The sequence below is a fragment of the Indicator indicator genome, chromosome 4, assembly GCF_027791375.1.
Source record: "Indicator indicator isolate 239-I01 chromosome 4, UM_Iind_1.1, whole genome shotgun sequence".
NCBI classification, from domain to species: domain Eukaryota; kingdom Metazoa; phylum Chordata; class Aves; order Piciformes; family Indicatoridae; genus Indicator; species Indicator indicator.
The window spans coordinates 23,820,915-23,840,096 of NC_072013.1; the positions used below are offsets into that span (position 1 = coordinate 23,820,915).

The following is a 19,182-nucleotide window of genomic DNA, read 5'->3' on the forward strand; positions in this document are numbered from 1 at the left end:
ATCAGATTAACAAATTGGAGTAGATGCATTTCTGAGACAACTTGTTTGTCTTACATCAGGCATCTCATTTATAATTCAGTGCTGTGGAACTGATCATTGTTATGGAGGGAGACATACCCATGCATTTGTGTAGTTTAATGCTGCTTGTCTGAACACGTTATTTTTAATCAGCCAGCAACAGAGCATTTGTATTGATTTCAGTAATTCTTGCAAAGATTAAAGAAAAAAAAGCAAAGAGATGCTGCTCCATGTCAAGCTGCAGAATGACAGAAGATAGAAGCATTCACCATATCTTTCCCTTTATCTCATGCAGCAGTACTTGCAGTTTGGTTTTTACTGACTTGTGCAGCCAGGCTGCGGGCAGGAGAGAGGAACAGAGGCTGCTAGCCTGGGAACATGGACATTGCAGCGTATGCATATGCTGTAGCCGAGGACACACTGAAGCCTTTCCTGCTCTCCAGTAATAAAACTAGGCAGACTTTCTTAAATTGCAAACAAATTTTAGACACTTCCCAGCACAAGAAATTAACTTCTTTCAGGAACTGAATGAAAAGTAGGGGAGAAACAACTGCAGTAGCTACTTGTAACTGTGTCTTATTCTTGTAGTGGGGCTAGTGTGTAGAAAACTGTCCATTACATAGATAAGCTGGCAAATAGATTGTCTACTTCATTAAAGATGGAGCTGTGCTTTACAATTCTTACCTATTTATGTTCTTCTGAAGTAGAAAGAATGGGGAAAATACTGAAACTGAGCAGGATTATTGATTGGAATTTTCATTTTATTAAAATAGTGGGCTTAATTGTTAAAATACAGATAAACCTTGTAACTGAAAACTAGTATAGTTACCTGCCTGCAGGCTTCTTATATAAGCGATTCATATGGTCTGAGTCAAAAAGAAACAGATGAGAAAATATGCAGTAACTTGAAAAGACTTTTCTCCTTCATCTGGAAAAAGACAAAAGCATCATGGAAAGGACCCTAGCATCCAGAGTCAGGGTACTAGCAGCTACTTTCCTATGTGTTTGCAGAGTATGCCCCTGCTACAAATCATAGTTCAACAGCATACAAGGAATGGATGTGGTTTTTCTCTTTTCAGCCTTTTCTTTACTATTAGACAATCGTCTAGAAGCTTGACTGCCCATCCCACCCTTTATTTCATATGGAAAAGAATATTTTAGAAAGAAAAGGGATGCTAATAACTTACTTGGAAGGAACTTAAAAATTCTGTTATAGATGCAGCCAGGGAAGTGTAAATTGTCTCCAGAGATATAATGGCAAAGAATTTATGAAGTAAATGCCCATGAAGCATCGTATGTGCCATTCTGTGTAAGATCCATCTGAAAGCATAAAATAAGAGAACATTCCAACAGGGTCTTCACTTCAAATTTCCAATTCCATAGCAAAAATTATCTGCTGAATGTGAAATTGCTTTTTTCATTATAACATTTTGACAGCCTCAGACACAGAGTGATATGACAGCAAATTGCTGGTAATGTGCAGGATAATACTCTGATACCCTTTTCTAAGTTAAAACTTCCCAAATTTCCGACTTTGTATTTTTCATGGTCTATGAGTAATTACCTACCTGACGTATTAATTATTAGATGGAAACAGTTACAGTAACTCCTGAAAACAGGAAAGAATCTTGTTCATGCTCGATCTGAAGGAATTTATTTGTTAGCTTACGTGTTGAAATATTTGAACTTCGGCATCTGTATTTTGAGGTTTCCAGAAAAAATTATGGGAAGCTACCAATACAATTTATGTATCTCCTTTAGAAGCATACTGTTGGTAATATGAGCTTTGGCCTACTATATAATGCCATATAAGAGAGCTCTGAGCCTTGAATGATCACTCAAATTTGGGTAGTAAGATTTGTCCTTTTTTTAATCTGGTAAGAAATTAATATTTCAGAGAACAAGATCCCTCAGATACAATGTTACCTATTTTTAGATGATAATTTTTACTGTTGCACACCATGCTAAACTCCAAATATATTAGCACTAAGGAACTCACCATCTTCCTCTCTGGAAAAAACACGGGATCAACTCATGGCACCTTTTCCTCAGAGTTCCAAAGGTAAGAAGACAGAGGTTACTGTTACCATGTGTTACCTGTAGAGCTGCAGGCAAAACACCTTTCTTCTGTATGTACATAAATCTGTGCTAAATGTTCACACTAACACTGGATTACTTTATTGCAGAAGTTCTCTATCTGCTTGATCAGTATGAGCTGCTAACATGAAAGCACGACCAAGGTGGGAGATGATTAGCTGTAACAGAGCAGCAGAACTCAGCCAGTCCCTGTCCATATACTGCTGCCCACTGCACTTTGAGAGACCGCATTCAGGAGTATATTTTCAGCTTAGAACTGTAGGACAGTCAGCATCCATCCAGTATGAGTGTAAGCTAACCATTACATTCTGCTGTTTAATTCTCCCTTTATGAAGACATTCTAACTACTGTTGTAGTACACTTCCTCCACTAAAACTTAGTAACTTTAATGTGATGTTCTACCCAGTGTGTTTTTCAATAGTGCCTTGTGTGCAGCAGTGACATCTAACACAACACACCCTGTTCCTGCCTTCTCATTGCCTGTTTTTCACTTTTTTGTTCACAGAGAATTTTGAACAGCAGCAGTCCCAGAGATGCTTGGCTACTGGAAAAAAAAGCTGATCAATTCCCAATTATGAGCAGAGTAAGAAATATTCAAAAAAACACCAGAAAAGTAACTTGCAAAACTTGTCCTGCACACATACTTGGTAGGCAGAAGATTTTTAATCTCTCAGACAAGTATGACTTGCATAAACTTAATTTGTTTTTTAAATAGCAAAATTCTTTTGTAGCAAATTTAAGTAATGCAAATTAAGTATTACAGATTTTCAGGAGATCTCAGGAGTTACAAAAGCAATAGTACCAAATTGCAATAATTACTCTTTCCAAGAAAAAAAAAATGCTGCCTTTTGACTCTCTACCTTTTATAGTGCTAGGAAACTAACAAATTGTTACTGATGATCTGTGTGCAAAATTTCTGCAAGTTGGTGTGTGCTTTTACTGCTCTCTGAAGCGACTAGCTGAAGTATCAGTAACTGTTAAAAATTTTGTTTAGTATTAAGATCAATGGCTTAAAGAAAACTATGATTAAATCTGATTTGCCTTTCAATCAGGTATGAAGTTGCTTTAGCTTTTAGATATAGTTATATAAAAATATTCAGCAGTTACAGGAACTACATCAAAATCAAGCATCTCACCTGACTGCATAATCTGCAGGCTGAAGTTACTGAATACAGGAGGTGAATGCTTTCCAGCATTGGCTGCAAAGTCTGAAAATTTTTACATCTAAAAAATACACAAAAGTTAGCTGTCATATATAAGATAATATGAAAACTTATTTTTCGTAGATAAATTCCATTCCTAATACTACAGCTCAAAGAAGCCTTTCATGTTATTTTTAACCAACCCCCTCCTCCATCAGGTTCTAAAAGGAAAAAAGAAAGTCCACCAAGGAGTGTGCTCTAAGCTTTGCCAGAGCAGTGCTTTAATTAAATAATTGACACCCTTCAGGAAGGGAACACCAAAATTGGGGGTAAGCAGCCCTCATAATCGTGTGAGGTTTTCCTGCAGGTTGTCAGAGAAATACAAAATGAGGCACTACTCTTCCTGTTACATCTCTAACAATGGAAGCATGATTTGGTTTCACTGCATAGTTGTGCTTTCTCCTCATGCTCCAAATCCCTTACAAGGGGATCAGAAACTTCCTCCTCTTCGTTCCAGAGCAGGTAGCTGGAAATGTTTTGGGAAAGATTTAAGTGTCTTCTGTTTCTCAGATTGTTGAGGAAAGAGGTCTGCAATATGCTATGTAAGACACATTTTGCTGTTACACATTAATGAGCAAATTAGAATCCATACCTTGATGTTTGATCTGATGAATCTAATGGATGTAACATAGGGAGTTCATCACTTTCCTTATGTGCCTGGAAAATTGCCATGTAGGAGTAAAACAGGAATCAATCTGCCTTCTCCAGAAAGATAAAATTTTGGTAATTCTCCACAAGGAGGTTCATGTTAGTTTGTTTTTATTCTGGACTTTCCTAACGGAATGTGTTTGGGGAAGAAAAAAAAAAAAACCAAAACCAACAAATACTTCCTTCCTGAGAACATCTTAAGGAATAAAATTAAATCCAAATAATCAGAAAAAAAATTATATCAAAACTCAGCAAATACAACTTCAGCTGGTTTTTGGTGGTTTGTTTTTTGCCTTTTTTTTGTTTTTCTTTTTAAACTACTGCCTCACTTGATGTTCCTTGCAATTTTTCCTGAAGGAACTTCTTACAAAGCCTACATTGATGAATCTACAACTGAACAATGGAAAAAGTGTCTGTTCCTGTTTAAGGAGAATTCATGCTTTCAAGGTTAAATGCACAGCAGAAAATAATTATGATTTTTTTTTTGCTATTATAATTTGGGCTTTTGAGTAAAACCTCTCTCTGAGTTTTTCATGCAGTACTAACTTCCGTCTTACCTGGTGGTGTAGCAAACCCTTAAAAGTTGAGTATTTTTCATATAGCTTGAATACAAACAAAGCTTTAGTTTGCCAGGATTTTTAATTGGATTTTAATTATTTGTTTTTATTATTTTCAGAGTCAAATAGAAGTTTAGGATTTTTCCAGTTATCATCTAAATACAGGATAATTATGTTTTTAAAAATTATTTTTTTATTTGCTAAAAGTGTGGACTGAAATATCTGAAAAGGCAAAAGCTGACTTTCTGTCTCTGCTATACCTTCATCTATACAACTCTTTAAGTCAAAGGCAGACTGCAAAGAGGGTGATGATATTGAAGAAAAAGCCAATGTGGACCTGACTGTTTAAGTAGCAGCAAGTATGACTGGAGTCTACCAAAGGGATTATGTGGTATCACAGCTTCTAAAGTCTAACTCATGTGTTTCAGGGCTTTGTGGGGAGGGCAGAAACTGCACCAGACCAAATAAAGATTAGTGTGTAGGCGGACTGAATAAAACCACATAATCAGCTTAAGTAAAACATTTGTTTCTAGCTAACAAACTCAGTGACACAAATTACTTTCTCTAAATGGGCTGACAATTCATCCACTTAAATATTAACTGTCTTTGACTTTCCTTTGAAATTTGCCACAAATGCAGAGGTACTTGCCCTGATGTATTTCCTACTACTCCTAAATTTTGTGTGGTTGTGTAACAACTGCCCTAAAATGTCAGGGTAAAAAAAAAGAATAATTAAAAAACCCAAACAACACATCAGTTTTGCTTTAGGTGAAGTTTGGATTCCATGCAAAGAAATAATGTTGACTGAATTGTGTTCATTGTATGGCAAGCTAAGTACTAGCACCAGAGCAAATTCCATTTTGGTCCACTTTGAATAATAAGCACATAGCACTCCCCCAGTTTTTAATTTTAGTCTTCAAGAGTGAAAAAATTTGAAGTCACTTGCCAAAATTCTTGAAAATAAGGGTGCTGTAATGCTTAAAGGGCAGCAATTCTCTCTTCAGGTTGATACTTTATTATTGCATACAGGAGAGAGAAGCCTTTTGGAGACAAATTGTGCACAGCAGGAATATTTTTCCTTTTTTAAAGGGGAAATCAATACTGGCAAATCTTGACCTGTATTAAGCAAGTTGAGAACATACAGTTATTCAAGCATATTCAGAAAGAATTACGATCTACTGAAAAACAATATTCTCCTCTGATTTAGGTACTCATCTATTATGGACAAGTAAGTAATACTTGAACAAAAATGTTTTCTTTCCTAATGAGTTGGAAAAAGATGGGCCTGAAAGATACTATGGAAACAAAAGACCAAATAAGATTGATATGGGCTCAAATTTCCTCTGCTCTGCTTACAAGGATCATGAATACATGACTGTCTCTGGGTAGGGAAAGAGGACACCACTCTGGTCAGTAGCTGTCACAACAGAATTAGATTTTTGTGGGGGCTCCCTGAGCAGAAATTGCACACAGTTGTACAGTTAGTGTGGACAGATTAATAACTATGGGAACACATACTTACTGCTTGAATTTGTTGAGAGTTTTGTTAGCAGCAGTACCTGTAACTTCATAGATTTTTGAAATTTGGTCCAGCTCTTTAGATCTGGGAAAAGAGAGGCTGAAAACTGCAAGAAAAGAGATGGCATTAGCACTAGAGAAGAATAATGAAACTAGTTTAAGTGGCATAGGTGCCACTGCAGTGAAAAAGTTTTCATTTATAAAGATACATTATAGAATTATTCATTTGTGTACAATTTAATACCAAACCACAGCTGAAGGATAATGTGAGCAACAGATCAATACAACTGTATCTTTGGATGGAAAGAGTAGTTTGAGTTACTAAACAGAAACCTGTAGTTGCTCTCTCCTCACAGGTTTGGGATGAAATATTTTAAAAAAGAACGTTCCTCCTGGTGAAAGGCAATGGATGTGGGATTATGATTTTTTTCCAATGAAGTGACAGATCCCAGGAGACAATGCGCTTTCCTCATTAAATAGCAGAGTCAAGCAGACCCTCTTGCTGTGTATGCACACAGAGGTATGTAAGAAACATTCCATTCCTAACACAGGTTCTCTGCAAACAGCGATACTGGAAAGATGGTAGTTTGAACTGCAGTCCTGGGATTGATTCTCACTCAATGTACAACTTGCATAGAGTCCTTAAAAACACTGTCAGCACAACCCAACAATCTGACTTAACAAGTTAAGTCCGTTAATGTTGGTTTCTTGCACATCTTGGTTTTTTCCATATTAGCAGAATATTTCCTTGGGTTTATAAGTTAAAAAACACTTCAGTAGCACTACATGATTCTTGAAAGCAAAATACTCATCCCTCTTTGTAGGTGGAGGAAATTCTTTTAACTGTTTGCAAATTCAGTTAAACAGCTGGCTGCACACTTCTCTGAATGTCTTCATAAAGCTTTGAGTAGAGGAAGGGGAGAAAAGGATCTGATTCATGTTGTGCAGCTATTCCAAGACAAGAAGTTGGCAGTAGCTTCTGTGTGAACTACAAAAATATACTGTCTCTAAATGTAAAACTGTAAGCTAGTGAAGAACAACAGTGCAATCCACAAAATAATGTAATGCAGGAACCATGATTTATAAGGAACAGAAAGAGGGAGACCAAGATTTGAAAGATAAGCACAGCTGAGTAAAGGACTACAAATTCATAACACAGTGTGGTGTAAAGCATAAAGACTTATGCAAACACTCAACAGCATAAACTGCAAAATTCACTTTAAAAGAAACAAATCTGTCCAGAAGTTCCTTTAGCTTATCAAGAACTGTATCTATTTTAATTTGCCAGTTTTCAAGAAACAGCCCTCATTTCTCTCTGAACACATCTATGAGGTCTCTGAAAAATGTGCAGTAGTTGCAATGAAGGAAATTTATTATATTAAAATTATGAAAAAATATCTATAAGGTATTTTGCCCTAAGAAAACTGAAGTTTGCAGTTTGTAATCTTGCTGAACTTCAAAGACTGTCTGATTCAAAACTAAATGGAAAACAATGGTATTTTTAAGTCTTTTGGTCCTGATTTACTTTGCAGAAGAGCTGCTGCATTTGGGATTTTTCTGTTAACGGTTTTCTGACTGAAGCAGAACTGTTTCTACAAGTTAGCAGGCAAAGCATAAGGGCTGTCATTTAACGTGGCAGCAGCTGCACTTGCCGTGTGGAGGAGGAGGAAAGAAGCAAAGCAAATGTTACCACTCCTGGATGCATATCAGAGACAGCAGTGTGGGAGGAGAATAAAGAACTGCTGCTGTTGCTAGGGCACAAAGATATTGGAGGAATACTCATGGTGGTTATTTTCCCTTTTTTTTTCTTGAAGGCCACTGACAATTTTTTTTGAGTTATAGTTCCATCATCACTGAAAAGCTTAAAGGACTATAATCCAGGTTTTCCTGAACTCTTCCTTCATCAGAATTAGACTTTAAAATATTCCAGACATAAGGTCCCAGCACAGGGATCTTTATCAGACTGTATTATAAATCAGAGGCAGTATCTTCTCTAATCTCCTCTGTTATTCCAGAGTAGTAACTCAAAAAAAGAGAAAACTTGTACCATCAAATTCATCAACAAGACTGAGGACAGTCAGCAATGCTCATGATAGGAAATGAGCCATACTCTGTGTTCAGAGATAAAGCACAGAAAAGATGTTTTTACCACTCAAATATTTAGCCAATGGGCAAAATAGAACCCAAACCAAAGAAAAAACAACTCTTAAAAAAAATATTGTTTTTGAACATTACTTGTAAATAATAATTGTTGGTACTACACTCTCTTGAACATCCCACTGCTTTACTAGTAACTTGCCATAGGGTGAAGGGAGTGCCAGGCAGGACAGGATTGCTGCCTCATGAATCCCACAGACTAATCACAGAGGAAGCTTCCACAAAACCATGGAAACAAAGATCATGTTACCCATACCATGTGCTCCTTATTTGAGTTACCTTATTACCAGGGTAGTCTGCTGAAAAATAAAATATTTTGACAAATTATAAATACTGAAATACTCAAGGTAGATTTTTCTTAAATGTGTGAAGTCATCGTAAAAGAAACCACAGACCAGACTTTCAGAAATCCCAGGGGTAGCACTATAGCAGCAAAACGGCATTTAAATAGGAAGTAGCTCCAGGCTTGGAAATATCTGTGTCTCATAATATGTGCAAATACCCTCCTGTACATCATTAAAAGACCTGATAGTTAATTAAAAAGCATATGGAACATTACTGAAGGGAAGACTACTAAATAGGACATCTGGATTAAGTTATTTTCTTATAAGTTCTCGTGTTTAGCAGTGATAAGTAGGTGGCTTTGGCTTATCTTTGTAACGGCTTCTCCAACACACTTCTAAGACTTGGAAGGAAAAACTAACTCCAGAAAATTAAATTTCATAAACAGAATTCTGAAATCCTTGCTTTTCAGACATGAAAAAAAAACATTCTGAAATGTTCAGAAGAACAGATTTCAATGAGGAAATCTGAAAGCTAATACCTTCTGCTTGTTTTGTCTGAACAACTTCCACTGAAGGTAGGAACTGAATGTAGAAAGTGCTGCACTTGCTTTTAGGTTAACACAAATTAAAACATACATGAGTAGAGGAGAGAGGATAAAAACAGGTGCAGGACTGAACACATGCAGGCTGTAATGCATGTGATTCATCTCAGGTTTTAGCCAATAACTAACTTGCTTGTTAATTTCTCTGTCAGGAATATGGTATTAGGGGTAGCACTTTATATATTTTTGAAAAGTTTTCATGAAAGAACCATTACCTCAAAGTAAAGAGAAAGATGCTGATGTATTCCATTTTCAGTTAAATATTCTCACATAAAATTAATTACCTTATCTAATATGTTTTCTGGGTTCACACCTCTCTGAAATATTCCATTTCTGTACCAATATAAACACATCAGAGAGAAGAGTTCAGTAAAAACATTATCAATGCTTCAAGTTAATTGTAAAAGAAAAAATATTTGAGGAAACTAACAGTTTCTTCAAACTTACCAACAGCATAGTAAAAAGAACATTAATTTTGTCACCACAGTGAGACAGCAGCAACAGGCATGGGAATGGGGAAAAGGCAAGTCCAGGAAGGGGAGGCCAGGCTTTCTGCTTTTGCTTTCACTGGAGCCACTCGCTCCAGGAGGGCTTTCCTGTAGCAGGTACTAGAGCTCCTTTGGGGTGCTGGCAGCAGTATGGGCTACCTGCTTGCTGTCTTCTAGAGCTGAGCAGTGGCCTCTTTTCCTCCCTGCAGCAATCTGCTGCCCCAGAGAACTGTATGTCTCTGCTTAGAGATGACCCTGAAATAACTGTATGACATGTGTACTGCAAAGCTGTTGCTGAACCAGGTCTCTTACCTATGTATGTAATCAGGAGATTTGCATAACTGGTACATATACTTTTTTTTTTCTTTAGGTAATGGCTCTCTCCTTCCTGGAATTACATTTCAATTGTACAAGTTCTTTTAAGCAAACAACAGAATAAACCCCACCACCACTGTTCAGCTTCCAGTAATGACACTATTCTTGTCGTTTACAGCTAGCTTTATTTTCTATTCAACTTCAGACATAATTCAGATTTCAGTATGCACCAGAACAGCTCAGCTAACAATTGTCAATTGAATAGTCGGTAATCTGCCTTAACTTTTGCTGCATGTTTTTCTTTCAGTACGTTTCCCCAATTCTAACAGAACTACAGTATTTTGCTTCTAAACTTGTAATGTTCTCTCTAAACAACATAAATGTCCTTCAGATTCAAGATTAATACCAACCACTGCAAATTACAGTGACACTTAAATGACCGTGGTTTGCATTTGACTTGCAATTTAAAGGTTACTTTATGTAATTAGCTTGGTATTGCTGTTGCACAATAATGAGAACTATAAAATATATCTGGTTTTCAGAGCCATTCAGTAACAACTCAGCTTTCTTCTTTTATAGTCTCCAAAGGCCTTTTAATCTTGCTGTATTGCCTTTATGTAACACTACAATGTCATCAAGAGAGGCAGAAATGATCACATTTTTGAAAAACAAAGCAGGTACTGATCTGCCTGATGACAGTAGTATGAGTAATTGGCTGGGGAGGAGGAGGGAGATTATCAGGACACTTAACTCATTGAGGCTGCAAGTCCAAGCAGCCAGCAGGACTCGTGTTCGTAACTGATTACAGCACTCCTCCAGTCCACCGCGTAATCCACTGAGCGGGATTAGATAACAAAGCACTTGAGATGGAGTGCTGTTTACATCAGGAATTGTAGTATTATTACCTCAGGAGAGATAAAGGGTGTTTGCAACATCAGGATTTTTTGTCATTGTAGTAGGAAAGATTTTATAAAATCACAGAATCATAGGAACATTAATGAATTCATTCAGGTTGGAAAAGACCCTCAGGATCACCAAGTCCAACCGACAACCCTACTCTACATAGTTCACCCCTAAACCATATCCCCAAGCACCACATCCAAATGACCTTTAAACACCTCCAGGGTTAGTGACTCAACCACCTTCCTGGGCAGCCCATTCCAATGCCTTACCACTCTAGCCATGAAAAAATTTTTCCTAATATCCAGTCTAACTACCCAGCTACCCAGTCATAGCTTGAGGCCATTCCCTTTGTTTCTATCACTACCTGGGAGAAGAGACCAGCACCAGCCTCTCTACAACATCCTTTCAGGTAGTTGTAGAGAGCAATGAAGTCTTGCCTCAGCCTCCTCTTTTTCAAACTAAACAGCCCCAGCTCCTTCAGTCATGCTTCATAAGGTTTATTCTCCAGGCCCTTCAGCAGTATTGCTGCCCTCCTCTGCACTCATTCCAGCACCTCCACATTTCTCTTGTATTGAGGTGCCCAAAACTGAACACGATACTCAAGGTGTGGCCTCACCAGAGCTGAGTACAAGGGGACAATCACCTCCCTACTCCTGCTAGACACAGCATTTCTAATACAAAAATTCTGGGGAGGAAGCAGGAAACAAAGAGCTTTGTGCACTATTTAATGGATCTGAATGTGATACATATGCCTTTTCACAGCAAACTTCAACACAAAACCAGTATTTTCCGGTTTGAAACTAGGAGAAATACCTTGTACAGGCAGGTTCTGTTTAGACCACTGTTGTCTGTAGTTGAAAGAACCTGTCAGTCAATTTATCAAAGGTCTAAAGGCCTAAAAAATGTTTCAGACTTGCTACATGAAGAAGTCTGTGTGTTATGCCCTATTATGACGTTCTAACCACTGAATTGCACACCATCTGCCCTTGATATAGTTAAGCAGTTAGTTTGACTACTCTTTTGATCACAAATTGGTCACTTGTAAATGGACCTGCAGTTCTCTAACTACACAAGAGAGAATCAAAAGCCACATTATTTGAAGATATTTGAGTTATCTTTTTTTTTTTCCCCCCAAACTTACAGTCTTTGAAGCTCTGAGTCACTTGTGAAATCTCACCTAAGAGCAAAACGGCCCATTTTACTTTTTAAGTACAAATGTGTCGCTCCCACTGATGTCACTAGGAACTTAATACATTTGTCTGATAATACAAAGTCAGTGACTGAAAACACATTCCTTGACACATGTATTTGGAGGAGAAAGTCAAGTGTATGCCTACTTCTACATATGCCTCTTGTCTATTTTCCTAACTGATAAAAAGCACCTATTTTGTGACCATATAGTGTCTTCACTGATGGTTGTGATTAAACATAAATGCAAATAGGACGTAGAACTAAAGTTATAAATGGACTAAGGATACGGTATTTTAAACTTGCATTAAACCAGTATTTAAAATAAGACTGGAAAAAGTATTGTCCAGGGAGAGGACTGACATTTCCTCCGATTATTACTGATATCAAATGGAAAAACAGGACGAGTATATTCAGTGCATTTGGGAAGGCAGAAATCAACTGTTTAGTCCTCATTCTTCTTATTTCACCCTTGATCCAGTGGCCAGACAACATTTCATACAGTGGAAGAGATCAGTGGAGTACCGAGGGAAACAACCACAATACCAAACGGAAAGGTGCTGTGTAATCAGCAGCAGGGTTCCTTTTCTGTAGTACATGCAAACCTTTTTAAGAGATGTGTATTCAAAAACTTCACTTAGTCTTAATTTCACATTTCTCCAGTGAATGTAAATAGTTTTTGCAGTACTACAATAGCTATGCATACCTTTCTGAGTGTTGCTCCATGTGTTTTTTTACATGCATAGTACTTTTCATCCCTAAGACTCAGCATCTTCAGAACATCAGAAAACGTCCCTTCTTCTATCTTACCAATTAGTTTCTTCTATCTTACCAATTAGTTTATAGTCTAAAAACAAAAATACATTGTTTCGGTATGTTCAAAATAGAAATGATGAAGACTGCATATCAACCCATATGTGATTTGTTAAATTCTAATGGAAATGTTTTAAATAAAAGGGGGTTTTGTTAGCATGCAAGACACTGATCCGTATCTTCGACAATAAACTATTGTCTTCTTGCTCAGAGACATGATGCCTCTGCACACAGCACTTTGTACCTCTTTTCTGCCACAGCACAGTAGTAACTCATACCTGAACTTATTACATACTTCTCTTACCAAAAACCCCATTTATTACAATTGTACTGAAAACAAAATTATCTTGAAAAGTGTCTTGTCATTGTTCCAACATGGGGGTTCTGTTTGCTTTGGTGTTGTTATTTTCTTTTGGGTTTGGTGGGGCTTTTAATTTTTTTTTTCCCCCAAGCAAGGCAGTTGCTAGTTTTAAAGCTTTATTCCCATATTAAACTCAGATACTAGTTTTGCACTAAGCCAAAAGTAACACTTTGCTTTAATATTAAAATGCACTGAATGGAAAGATGTGAAAAATCAGTCAATTTTCATTCTGCAGAATGTTAAGAGATGAAGCAGATAATGGTTATGAAGAGAGCTTTATTTATATCCATTTCTGAGTCTTCTCCTAATTTTCTTCAGAACTGACATTTCTTTTCTTTCCTCCTTTATTCTCCTTCAGCTTTGTGATTAACTGTTCCTTGCCAATCCCACTGCCTGTTTCCCCTTATTTTTAGCATCCCTGGTAATTCTTCCAGTAATTTTATCTGAGCTAAACCAAATTCTGGTCAGCTTTATGCTGCTGTTTCTTAAGTAATAAGACTACGTCAAAAGTAAGATCCAAACCCAGTAATTTTGAGGGAGGCAGAGCAAGGAAACCTTTTTTAATCATATTCAGTCCTTTATGGGGGTTAGAAAAACTGTAGGAGTCTTAACATATGTTGACAGAAATAAATTCACTTAGATGTAGTTGCCTGTATTAGTTACTGTAACAACAGTTCCTGGCACAGAATTGGCATGTGACAATCACCACTCCCCTATGCACCTTCCCAGCCTGATGTGAAGACTCCTTCTAAGGTCATTTCTCAAGCACTTTCTGTCCTATTGACTTGTTTTGGAAGATCAAAGAATTTACTAGCATAGATGTGAGCCATTTCATGCTAGCTGCTCTTTGTGTCCAAGAAGATTTCCAGATATATTTAATTTACAAGTTTAAATACAACCTCACAGTGGAAAAAGCCTGCCAAGACATTTTGCAGGGGGGAAAGTTACTCAGGCAGGAAGATTCTAACATTGTCTTCCAACTAGCAATCAGCTTGTGTTGCCTTCATCTCTTTTTTCCTCCCCAGCTCTCACACTTGTGTTAAAGCAAAGAGAAGGTCTTTCCTTGTGATCCAAATGCTTATATTTTAATTACTAGAAACTTCCCCCTTGCAAATCTTTCTTCCTCCAGTACGGTAGCAGCACTTCCATGAGAACTGTCCATGACTCTCCTCTTTTTAATCACCTACTGCTCTAGGTTTTCTGATCATTTACCCACTTGCTGGATCATAAACTAATTAGGCCATCTAAATTAGAATAATAGGAAAAAGCACACTACTTTAAAATCAATGACACCATCTAATGTACTCTACAGGCATACGGAACTATTTTAAAGGAGGAAACGTAATTTGAAAATCATTATGGGTAAAGGATTCAATCTCTAACAGAGACTCCAAATTAGGGAACAGATCATAAGAATGTTTAATGCATGTGGCTATTACTTGCCAACTGAATGAATGGTGCCTTAATCAAGGTGATCCCTAGATCACAGCAAGTTACACATTTTATCAGCAAAAATCACTCTTTGCACTGTGCTCTGTACCCCCACCTTAAGTTTAATTCTATCTAAATAGCTAAATATAAGATGGAGATCGTAAAATCAGAGTAATTTAAATCCCATTCTTATAGAATTCCAAACAAAAAGTGTCACTGGATTTATTTTTGTAGCAACTGATACTCTCAAATCAGTCAGATACAGGCTGGCTATGTTATATGTTCATATAACGTCAGAGTCAGCCCCTATGGCAAAAATACCCAAGGCATTAAAAAAAACCAAAAAAAGCCCCAAACAATTATTTGTTGATCTACTCTTTGACTCAAATAAATGGCAATCTCATATTGTGTTTCTCTTAATAAATTTCTAAATGGAATTAAAAAGAATAATCTAATCACATGATCTGGAAACAAAATCTTAAAATCTATAGTATACCAGCCTTAGGTATTAATAAACCAAAATACATAGGCAGAGAAACACAAGGAAAACCTTATTGTACAAATTTATTTGAAAACATTTTTAGATATATCGAGAAGTCAGATACTATATGTTTATATAATTTGGGTCTGTTTATGTTTTCTTCTACACATGTACTTTGCTCCTACAAAAGAAGTCCAGATTACAGTGGAAGGACTAAATTATTTTTTTTTAAACCAAAGAGTTCTAATAGTGTAGAAAGAGCTAATTGTTTACATGCTTTAAAACATTCTTAGATCTAAAGATTTTGTTTCATGTAAGCGTGTAAGGTTTGTTAAGTTTTTACAATAGAGTGCTATAAATACAAAATAAAAATCCAACACATAACCAGCAACTGAGGCTTTAACCTGGCACTTAAGAGAGCCATCCAGTGAAAAGAATGACAGCAAATACCTTAATAATTTCAATTGATTGAATAAAGTATAGAATTAGAAATTAAAATTGCATAAAATCAATGGGTAAACTATCAACAAAATAGGTCATTTAAGATGAGAGAACCTTTCTCTTAGGGAGAAAACGAGAATGACCATGTGACAAGGTATCATTCAATGAGAAGTTGAAAAGAACTCAGATATCGTAAGAATAATAACATAAAAGTTTATATATAAAAAGAAAAAATAAAATGCACACTTTGAATGTACTAATAATTTAATACAAATTTTCAATTTGCATCCACAAGCCAAGATTTCTAGAGATTCTCAAAAATCCACTTCAGCACCAGGTAAATGATCCTTCAAAAGTGACCAGGTGGCAAGGAAAAACAACCATGGAAATAACTGACTTCAAACACACTCTGAAAGAGAACAATCAGGTCAAAGTGTGTCAGTTTTAAGCTATGAAACTTACTATGGCTACAAAACAAATTACCTTTTAGTTTACCTGAATCTGTGGTACTCAAAGAATGACAGAAGTGTTAAACATTTTATCAGCATTTCAAGAGTGAAAGAGGCAAGGTTGAAATTAAATAGTGTTCTAATTACACGTGTATATAACATTAAATAATAAAGAAGGTCTAATCAGGGCTTAGCAACTCTTTCACTGCATCCATAAGAAGCTAGGTATCCTTCCCTCCTCCCTGTTTCAACACGGAGAGATGTTCAGGCTTAGAACTGCTAGCAGAAAGGCAGATGAAGGTTATGAAAATTGAATTAAATTCCATGCAAATCAATGAAATACAAAAGGCACAGCAGAAGTTATTTGCAATTGTAGCAATCTGAACTAGCCCAACCCCAAAAAAGCAGCCATGCAAATGGCAGAGAGGTAAGCATTCAATAGAAGGACAGTTTGATGTACAAGAGGCTACTCGGGAAATTAAGAACAACATAAATTAAAATTATGGGCGAGTGATGGAATTCAACGACTACATCTGTATTACTGTAATTAGAGAGCACAGAACATCAATCATCATTTGCAGTTAATCCAATGCAAAATGACAGAAAATAATAGACAGAAAATAATAGTCAGAAAATAATACTATAAAAACCTAAAGCAGATAGTGTGTTGCAGATGCCAATTTGCTGAGGAAGAAAAAACCATCACATTTAAATATTGATGCAGGTAGGATGAAGAAAATAACCAAAGGATGAAGAAAGCAACAAGTAGTTCAGTTTGAGCCACAGTCACAAGATCTTGGCACATAATAGTTGCATTCAGAAACATGCAAAATGTGTAGGATGTGACACAGGGTGATTTGAAGAATGATGCTAAGTAACAGGAGGAAAGGCTTGCAGAAGAAATAACGAGAAAGTTAGCAATTTCTGAGAAAGTACTTGGAGAAACCAAAAGACAGATAGGCTATTGCTTCACGAGAGTCGGAGGAAGATCTATAGTACACTGTCGAAGAAGAGGACAGGCATGCTGAGAGACTGGCATATGCGGTTTACATATGCGGTCTCAGTAGGGAGCCCTAGGAGATGGCTGCAGTTCCGACATTTTCCACAGACTGCAAAAGCATCTGCCACCACCACCTCAGCCCGAGTCATCCCTCTGCAGCCCGGTACTCCCGTCCCAGAGGTGCAGGGGCCCACCCCGCACCTCAGAAAGAGCCTTGTGCCCACGACTTCCCCACCAAGCAAGCCCACTGCTTGCTCCCGTGACCCCTTACTGTTCATCCTGCGCTCGCCTGTAGGTCTCGAGGTGAGCAAGAGAGCGGCCGGGCCCCGTCCCGACCGTCGAGTATCCTCCGGCCCAGCCCTCCGCGCCATGTTGTATTCTCGTCACCCTGGTAACCGCGCAGGCTCCAGCTCCCCGCCTCGGCCCGACCCTGTGGCGTCTCGCCCCACAGGCCGCGCCGGCGCATTGCAGCCTCCAGCCGGCGCCGAGGCAGTTTGGCGCACGCACAGGGGGCAGCGCGTAGGGTAGTCGGCTGCACTGCGTCGCCGAGGGTTTCGGTTATGGAGCGTGTAGCGGGTAGGGGTGTTCGCTTCGCCCCGCCACGGCCCTTGCCCTTTGGCTTTCATCCCTTCGCCTGTCTTGGTTTGTATGGAGCCGTTCTTCTCCCCGCGCTCCACGAGCTAGTCTTTCCTGGGGCGGCGGCGTGGACCCTAACGTGGGCAAGAGGTTAATGCATGCAGCCCTCGGACCAAACTGATGAGTGCTTTGTATATCCACGGGTGGCCAGTCCCTTGTATAGGCGCGGCCAATGCCGGCCGTTGGTTTCTTCCAGCTCTCCTGCGAACTCAGGTCGGTCTCCGGTCATCTCCTGATCCCTAGTGGTTTCCGTGTGCTGCTGCAGGTTTGAATTAAGCGGGCTTTACCGGCTTTATTTCTGTCTCCACTGCCCAGCTTGCGCGAGGAGTAAACGGAGAGGCGAGGTCCTGGTCGACGGCTTCGCTCCGTGCTAACCTGACTCTCACCGAACCGGCCTCCCCAAAACCTGCCTTTTGTAGAGGTGTAGTCGCCGTGCCCCTGCCATGTGCTAAATGTACATAATGTATTTTAACGTAGGCTTCAAAGCTGAGACAGTTGTCTTAAATGCTACTTATATAGTAAAAGGTGCAATATTAGGAAAAAGTGAATCATTTGTCCGTGCAAACTAAGATCTTAACGGTGTATTAGACAGCCAAAAGATTAAGTATCACAAATAAATACTTTGCTTAGTGAAACGAAACTGGAATTGTATATTTGAAAACCTGGGGAAGCATTAGTCATTGATTTAGGGGCGGTTGTCACCCAGGCGCTGTATGTCTTATAAGCGGGGCCGAGTGCTTTGAGGTAAAAGATCGTGTAAGGATGCGCTCCCCCCTGTATGGGCCCGGATTGCGAGGCGTCCCGTGTTCTGCCAGTTGGTTCCTACTTTTGCCATTGCCGTAATAGGGGAGTTAGCAAACTGTTATTTACTGCAAGCAGAAAAGCTTGCCGTTGGTAGGCCGGTTAGCTCAGTTGGTTAGAGCGTGGTGCTAATAACGCCAAGGTCGCGGGTTCGATCCCCGTACGGGCCAAGCCGAATTTTTATTTTTTTTTTCCTCCCCTCCTTCTTGTCCTGGTGATGAGATTCCCTTCCATCCGCCTTACCCGCCTTTGCTAAGCCCCGTAGTGCTACTGCCGCACCAGGACACAGCTGCAGGGTGCCGGTGGGCACAGGAGCACACACCGTGCTCCACCCTGCAGCCTACAGAGCCCGAGCCAGCCCCAGGAGCACGTGGGTTCTTATTTTTACGGGAGCGGCTGCAGCATCGACTGGAGACGTGCTCGGGTCACCCCTTCAGGCGCATTTTTTTCGTGCGGGTTCCACCTCTCGAGTGCTACACGCCTTGCCACTTGGTTCTACTCTCTGCAGGCGTGCGAAAGCCCACTCAGTGACAGCGAGTAACGAGCCGCAAAACGTGTGCGAGGGAAAACTCCACTCACGTTAGTTTCCTCCCGCCGATTTGTATCACTGATGGGTGCTACCTCCGGGCACCACAGGCGCCCCGCCCGCCGCACCTTCGGAGCTTTTTGCCCCCGCGAGGCCGCCGTCAGTGCAGGATAACCCCGCCCTGGGGGTGCGGCGGGCCGCTGCTGGGGGCGCCATTGGTCCGCGTGCCGCCGGTGTCCCTCGTTTCGCTTTGCTCGGCGCTTCTG

General features: G+C 39.1%; 1 protein-coding gene and 1 non-coding gene across 2 annotated transcripts; one reads left to right on the forward strand and one right to left on the reverse strand.

Moving 5' to 3' along the window:
* Nucleotides 1-3,747: 3,747 nt before the first annotated feature.
* Nucleotides 3,748-17,324, reverse strand: MOK (MOK protein kinase). The gene is given in 10 exon segments (XM_054400664.1): nt 3,748-3,845; nt 5,101-5,224; nt 5,465-5,595; nt 5,598-5,638; nt 6,045-6,147; nt 7,566-7,632; nt 9,368-9,416; nt 9,884-9,966; nt 12,684-12,800; nt 16,953-17,324. Coding segments are annotated over 10 exon segments (1,185 nt in total).
* Nucleotides 17,325-18,486: 1,162 nt separating this feature from the next.
* TRNAI-AAU (transfer RNA isoleucine (anticodon AAU)) lies at nt 18,487-18,560 on the forward strand. Its single transcript has one exon. It is a non-coding gene; the product is annotated as a tRNA-Ile (tRNA).
* Nucleotides 18,561-19,182: the final 622 nt, after the last annotated feature.